The following is a 7,600-nucleotide window of genomic DNA, read 5'->3' on the forward strand; positions in this document are numbered from 1 at the left end:
AGTGCTTGAAAAGTTTCTTGTGTTTTACTGTCGTATTAGCTGGTATGAGCTGTGGTTCTTAAGACTTAGAGAAGGAAGTTTCGGCCATGGGCAGGTCCTGTGTTTTACTCAGAAAGTGGTATGATTTGACAGTGTGGATGGGTAATAAATTATTAATCTGGTACCTATCTAAAAAAAGTTCCTTTGCTTCACAATGACAGGATTAGTTACTTGGGGTAAAAACAGTGTGTTTTGCCTTTTTTTTTTTTGCTATAAAATATTCTGTAGGCTAACAGAAATTGAGTTTGGGGTGAGACCTGCTCTCTGCTGTTCCTCCTGAAAACCAGGTGCCTGGAGCTCAGGGCAGGTGGAGGCATGCAGCCCCCTGGCGCGGACAAGAAAGAAAGTCCCTTTCTGTTTGACACAGCCCATGTCTCTGTGTTGGGAAATCCTGGTGAAGTATCACTGAAGCTCCTGCAGCGAAAGCAAACAGGTGAAGACACCAGAGACGCGTTCCAGCCCGACTGAGGCCCGGCAGGCAGCGTGTGTGGCTGGCCTGGGGCCGCTCTGCACATCCCCTTTCTGAGTGTGCAGTGAGAGCTGGTGACTCACGCACTGGGCTCCGTCCCACTGCGGAGAGGGGTCCTCAGAAGAACACATGGACCCTGGGCCTGTGGGAGCTTCCACATTTATATTTGGCTAATATTCCCAGACCTGTGTTTGTTTGAAACATGCTGGTATTTCTAGATAAGCCAGTTTTGTTCTGAAAGTGTTAAATTAGACTGGTTTTAAAAATTTAATCACAATAAAAAATATTTGGGGCACCTGTGTGGCTCAGTCAGTTGAGCCTCTGACTTTGGCTCAGCTCATGATCTCATGGTTTGTGGGTTCGGGCCCCACGTCAGGCTCTGTGCTGACAGCCCAGAGCCTGGAGCCTGTTTCAGATTCTGTGTTTCCCTCTCTCTCTGACCCTCCCCTGCTCATGCTGCCTCTATCTCTCTCTCAAAAATAAATAAAACATTAAAAAAATAATAAAAATAAAAGCTAAAACACAGTGTCTGTTTAAAAGCTAAAAGCTGTATTTTAAGAGGCATTGCTCTATTTGTCCTCCTTTGTTTCATGAAGTTTGCTAGAACATCAGTAGAGCAGAGAACGTTTTCAGCCATTTAGCGTGTGAGTGCAGGGGCCAGCTTGTCTGCAGGTGACGCGGTGCAAGTCCCTTGTTCAGGTTCCCCGGCTGCAGCTAATGTGGCCCTTTAGAGGCCACTGTGTGGGAACCTGCTTCCTATGACCACACCACAGTGTGCTCAGCGACAGGATGCAGGGCCTCTCACACCCCAGAGGTGGACACCGCGTGCTGCACTTAGTTCATTCTGCTCGGGGTTACGTAGACATAGAAGTTTCTGGGGCTCCCATGGTGCATGGTCTTGGCCAGCTGTCCCTCTGTGGCAAGTAAGTGCCGTTGCTGAGTGGTGTGCGCTGTGCCTGGCGTGGCTCCCCTCCCAGCTCGAGGTGCTGGGGCCCCACCAAGTCCCCTGAAGCTGAGCAGGACGGGTGTGAGCACATGTCTTGTTCCACAAGGCTCCCTTGGGTAGCTGCATGGAGCCCCCACCCCTCCGAGTGGCTGCCTGCTGTGGGTGGGGGGGGGGTTGCTGAACGGAAGGGAAGTAGCTCTCGCTCATGAAGCAGAGCTGCTTCCGCGGTCGTCTGGAACTACTGTGGCCCTGTCGCAGAACCGGCCCGAAGGCGGGTCCGCTGTCCTGGCGGCCTGAGGGGCTCAGCTGGAAGCGGATTCGGCCTGTCCTGAGTGGGGCCGGAGCGCCCACGGGCGGGCGGGAGGAGCCGGTGTTGCTTAAATGCACCCGTCACTTAGCAGTACCGGGTTTTGACTGGCTTGTGGCTGCCACTTCTCTACACGTGTTCTTCTCTCTCCTTGTTGATCATTTAAAAATGATAATGTAGGGCAGGTAGATCGATAGGACATTTTAAGAATTCGGTATAAAATAGTAATATTGAAATATGTACTTCTGGCAGTATTGGCTGGATCCAGAGTCAGGAAGCTTTAAGTCTGCCTTTCTCTTGTGTCAGATGTTAGAGGAAAGCGGAAGTTCTTGTGCTTCTCTTTTCCTAGAGGACGTATCGTCTTATGGATTTTATGAAAAAGCAGCTCTTGGGGTGCCTGGGGGGCTCAGTCGGTTGGGCGTCCGACTTCGGCTCAGGTCATGATCTCACGGTTCTTGGGTTCAAGCCCCGCGTCGGGCTCTGTGATGACAGCTCAGAGCCTGGAGCCTGTTTCAGAGTCTGTGTCTCCCTCTCTCTCTGACCCTTCCCTGCTCATGCTGCCTCTATCTCTCTCTCTCTCTCTCTCTCAGAAATAAATAAAACATTAAAAAAAATTGGAAAAAAAAGCAGCTCTTATTTAATGTAACTGTAGTACTAAAATTTCCATGAATTCTGAGAATATATGTGGGACAACATACCACATTTTTTTGTTGAGAACGGTAGTTAATGTAACTTTTAGTTATTGAAAGATCACACTAACATGTCTCAGTTTAACGATTTCTATGATTGTATTAACAAAAGCCATTATGATGCTGACATAGAATTAATTAATCTTAAAATGTTCCTACTAAAGTCAGGTGACTTCTCCCTAGTTTTAAGCCCAGTTATTATTTGAACCTCATTTCGGCTGCAGTTTATGGTGAAGAGAGTTTAGGGGAGAGAGGGAGTGAGTGCTGGTGATTGAGTTTTGCTGAAGTGACTTTCAGCTTCACCCGTGAAAGGACCCCAGACGCTGAAATCTTCAGATGCTTGATTGCTGTTTAGAATTCTACTTTTAAACCACCTCGTTCCCGGAAGAGGGGGAGAGGCTCCCGGGGGCCCTGCACCACCTCCCCCCGTGTTAGTACCGCTCAAGCCACACGGGAGAACGCATGTCCTGTTGTTTCTCGTCGGCAGCCGGGGCGCGGTGGCCGTGGCGGCGTCATGGCGGGGCCCAGCCCAGACTCTATGTGCGGGATGCTGGCCTCGGTCTCCTGGCTGGGGAGCCGTCTCACGCTATTGGGATTGTCTTCCGTTATGTGTTGTCGGGGCGCCTGGAGACCGCGTCCTACCCCGTTTCTCCCTGCTCTGGCCACCAGTGTCTGCGCCCACCCATGGGTCTTGCCTGTGGCAGGGGCGCGATGACTCTTAAAGGGAAAGGGCATCCACTCTCCTCTTTTACCCTCGGGCCTGTTGACCGACACTCGCTGAACAGGCCGCTCGGATGGCTCGTCTTTGGCTGTTGGGAGTGGTTTCATGTTGGCTACGGTGTCCTTTTGGTAGGACTCGGACTTTTCTCATTTTTTGGAACACCTTGCTTCCTGGCATTACAGCCTGGGTACTCTTGTTCCCTTGCCCCATCCCCGGAATCAGCTGCGTCCCGGGCTTTGTATTTCCGTCCGAGACCTGGACTCTGCTCACACTCCCTGATATGTGAGCACCAACCGTTGAGCGCCCCCGCCCGGAGCCCCCGCGTCCGTCTGTGTGGACCCTGCCAGGCCATCACCCCGCCTCCGCGCTTTCTCCCACACCCTCTCGCTTCCTCCTCCTGGCTCTCCTCGGCTGCGTGTTTTCTTGAGAAGCACATCTCCTCACCTGCCCCGTCAAGGGCCACACAGCTGGCCTGTTTAATGCAAGCACATTCCCTTGGCCATTGGGGTCCCCCACTTCCTGGTGATTTCTTTTACATTTGCTGCAGACTGTTCTGCGGGTTTGGCAGATTCAGAGTTGGGTGCCGCAGCTGTAACCCCATGGTGGTTCTGTTTTTCCCAGGTCCCTCACTCTGCCCCCAGCACTCAGCCGTCCCGACCCCTGGCCACAACCGGACTGGGCTTTGGGCCCTGCTATACCGCCATTTCTAGAACGTCTTCTCTCTAGACACATATTCCATGTGGACTTTCTGCTTAGCAAAATGATGTAGCTTCACCTGAATTTTCACACGAGTTGATGCCTCATTCACTCTTTTTTTTTTTTTAAAATATTTTTATTTATTTCTAGGAGAGAGAGAGAGAGAGCATGAGCAGGGGAGGGTCAGAGAGAGAGGGAGACACAGACTGAAAACAGGCTCCAGGCTCTGAGCCGGCAGTCAGCACAGAGCCCGATGCGGGGCTCGAACCCACGAACCGCGAGATCATGACCTAAGCGAAAGTCGGACGCTTAACCGACTAAGGCACCCAGGCGCCCCTCCTCATTCACTCTTAATACGCGGGAGGATTTCACAGTTTGCGTGTGGAGGAAACTAGTCTGACTCCAGTCTCTCTGGGCTTGGGACCATGGTGTCGCGGGGTGGGTTCCCTTTGTGGGTTGTGGGGGAGAACTCCTGCCTCTCCCGGCTTCCAGAGGTTGCTGCGTTCCTCGGCTCGTGGCCCTTCTTTGCCTTCACAGGCTTTACCTACACAGCTGGCAGCTTTGGGCCACGTCCTCGGGCTGCATCTGTCTGGTCTCCTCTGCCTCCTGCTTCCATCCCCGAGACCTTCGTGACTGCACGGGTCTGTCGCCGTGGCCTCCCTTACTAGCTGCTGTGATCGTACCTGTAGCCGTAAGTGCGCCTGCCGGCCAGCGTCACATGCGTACAGGTTCCGGGGCCAGCGGCCGGACATTTGTGCAAGGGGGCGTTAGTCTGCCGTCACGTGGTGTTGACAGACATGGTGTAGCTGGAGGGACTTGCCGGGTTCAGGGGTGGCTGTTGAGGCTGGAAGAGCTGAAAAATGCGACGTGCTGCTGGAGGAGGAGGAGGAGGAGGAGGACTGGGATGTAAAGTAGCAGCGTGCTAGGAGACGGAAGTTCTGGGGTCACCGTTAGAAACCACACCGTCTCCAGTCCTGCCCCAGATCCTTGCTTTCTGCTACCAGGGCCACACACAGTCAGACAGCTGCTTTCTGCCTCATCACCAGCAGCTGGGTGCGGCGGCCTCAGGGAGAGGGCTTCGCACAGAGTCAGTCCGGGTGCGGCTGTGGCTGGCTTGGGCCGGCAGGGCCGTCTGCAGGACGCTGCGCGCCCCGGTAGCTGTTCTTTGTGTTTGGCTGGGTTTCTGACGAGGGGGCAGGGCCTCCGAGCTCCCCTGGCTCTCTGCGCGCGTCCCCCCGTAGCACACGCTCATCATCACCACAGGGAGCTCTCCCCGGGCGCTCCAGGCGCTGCTGGTTCTCGTCCTGTGGGCACCCAAGTGCAGGCCGAGCACGTTCTGCCCCCCGGCCGCTGCGCGTGGCAGCTCCTCTCCTTTGCAGGCACTCCGATGTGCACCCCTCACGTGGCTCTCGGGGCCCTGGGTTTGGCCACCCGTGGTGCTGGGAACTCGCTGCACACGGCGCACTGAGCAAATGAAAGAGGCTCCTGGGTCCTGCCACAGAGTCTGTCCTTTCACAGACTTCCTCCTAGTCATCGTTTTCCTTCTTTTTCACAGCGCCCTGGTGATTGCCACGGTGTTTGACCGAAACATCAACTGCAGAAGAGCAGCCTCTGTGAGTTGTCCTGGTGGCATGGGCGGGCTCTGCTCAACAGGCCGTGCGCTCCTGGACACTGCCTGAGCGTGGCGTCCAGGAAGCCGGGCGGTGGGGTGCCAGTTGGCATTTCCTCCTGGTTTCGGGGAGGGGGGAGGGAGGGAGTGGTCTTTATCCTGGGAAGTGGGGCCAGGATTAAACGGCCCACCCCCAGCCTTGTCGAGCCTCGTGGGTGGATGGCCTTTGCTCGGAGAAGGAGGAGAAGGTGGGCTCTGTGGCTGTGACCTGAGTGTGATGGCAGAGCCAGTGGCTTGAGCCTCACGAGGAGCTACTTCCAAGCAGAGGTTAGCTCAGCTTTGCGTGGTCACGCTGGGCCTGGGGCCTCACTGGCCATGCCTGGTGGCCCCAGCAGAGCTTCATGGGTTTGAACACTGGTCCTGGTAACCTTTGGGGTGTGTTTTGTGTGCAAGAGCTTTCAGCAGGCTACACGGTTGCTTGCGAAGGGCACTGACCAGGAGCCTTTGCACGGACATTTCGTTGTTCCTCTACAGCTGGGCTGCGGCCTTGAGCTCTGCTTTGGGGGTTCCTGTGGGTGCTAGTAGAGGTGATGGCTGCCGGGCCTGGGCCCAGGAACTCTCTCTGGCAGTGTCCGTGGCCGTACCCTGGCTTTACACAGGGGTGTCTGACTGGTGGTCAGTCACTTAGGTCAGGCTCAGACACGGGCTGGTGGAGGTGCAGAGGGACCGGAAGCCAGGGCCAAGAGTAGCTGGTAGCTGAGGCGACAGACTTTCTGGAGATGAGAGCCTTTGCTCAGGTGCAGACCAGCAGCTGCCCAGGCTTTAAGAGGCGAAGAATGGACATAAAGGCAGTGCTTCAGAAAGACGTGGGGTGCAGCTGGCTGGGTGGGGGGAAGCCAGGAGGGCCCCGGTGCAGCTGAGGTTTGGTCTCCGTGTGGTTGGGGCCAGAGGGAGACCTGCAGGCGGAGGGGCCGAGCGGGGAGGTGCCGGGGCCTCGGAGGGCCTTCTGTGAGCCCTTGGTGTTGTCGGAAGCGGGGTTCTCCTCTGTGGGGACACGAATGCGTTTTGTGGATGGTTAGGCTGAGGGGCTGGATTGAGGACCCCGTGCTGGGGAGAGGATAGAGCTGCCCACCTTGCCCTGGGGTCCCCGCTGCATCATGGGAAGACAGGTCTTCCCGGCTCAGAAATGGGCACTCCCCAGGGGACACGTGGGCGAGTTGGGAGGGCCTTGCTCGGGAGAGCTCTGCCCACAGACATGGAGGCTGAAGCTGACTTTAGGTGTCCAGAGGGGAGCAAACACACGCTTTTGGGGGTGGGTGGTAGAGAGAGAGTGGACGAAGCATCTGTGCCCCGTGGCACGGTCCAGATGGAGGCCAGGCAAGTTTGTGAGAACGAGGACGCGGTGTCTGCTAGAAGAAACGGATCGTCACTGAGTGGCTGCCTGTCAAAATGCACGTTTGTAATTTGAACACTCACATCAGTAAGATTATTACAAATCAAAGGAAGAAGATACTGTGGAGGAGCCTCTGACTAGTGATGCAGGATGGCAGTCGGCTTGGGCCTGCTGCAGACCAGCGGCAGAACTCACAGGGGTGCTCAGACCGCCTTAAGCAGATGGGCACTGCTGTAACCTTGGGGTTTGGGAGAATCAGCACCTGCTGGGCTTGCTCCCACGTGCCCTGGGGACACGTTTTGGGACTATTAGTGTCACACTCAGCCTGGGACTGTGCAGGCTGGAGTGGCTGGGGGCCGGGGAAGTACCTGGCTTAGGTGGTAGAGGACGGGTGGTAGGCAGTGGCATGGTGTGGCCATCCAGGTGAGGTGCCCACGTGCTCCGTTCCTGAGAGGGCCGGGGCCTGCTGCTTCCCCATGAGAAGGAAGCCATGGCGGGCAGCCCTCGGCCACATCTCTGCCATTCCCAAGGGCCTGCTTCCCTGGGCCCCTGACACCATGCGCTGGCCTTGGGCTGTAGACCCAGTTCCCAGGCCTTTTCTCGGGGTTCCTGTGGGGCGGCAGCTCTGAGGTGGGGATGGTCCATGGGACCTGCACCCACAGCTGGCTCGGTGGGAGGGAGGTGTGGGTGTGGCTGGACCTTCGCCTCACTCTTCCTGGTGTGTGTGCTCA

General features: G+C 56.0%; 1 protein-coding gene across 3 annotated transcripts in view; it reads left to right on the forward strand.

The window, feature by feature from the left end:
- The window catches only part of TBCD (tubulin folding cofactor D), a 152,421-nt gene that overhangs the window by 90,339 nt on the left and 54,482 nt on the right, over nucleotides 1–7,600 (forward strand). For all 3 annotated transcript variants that reach the window (XM_077755900.1, XM_077755920.1, XM_077755910.1), the window contains one exon: nucleotides 5,423–5,480. In XM_077755900.1, the coding sequence (XP_077612026.1) occupies nucleotides 5,423–5,480 (58 nt within the window). The remainder of the gene's footprint in view (nucleotides 1–5,422; nucleotides 5,481–7,600) is intronic.

This window comes from Crocuta crocuta, unplaced genomic scaffold (assembly GCF_008692635.1).
Source record: "Crocuta crocuta isolate KB4526 unplaced genomic scaffold, BGI_CrCroc_1.0 scaffold50, whole genome shotgun sequence".
Taxonomy (NCBI): Eukaryota; Metazoa; Chordata; class Mammalia; order Carnivora; family Hyaenidae; genus Crocuta; species Crocuta crocuta.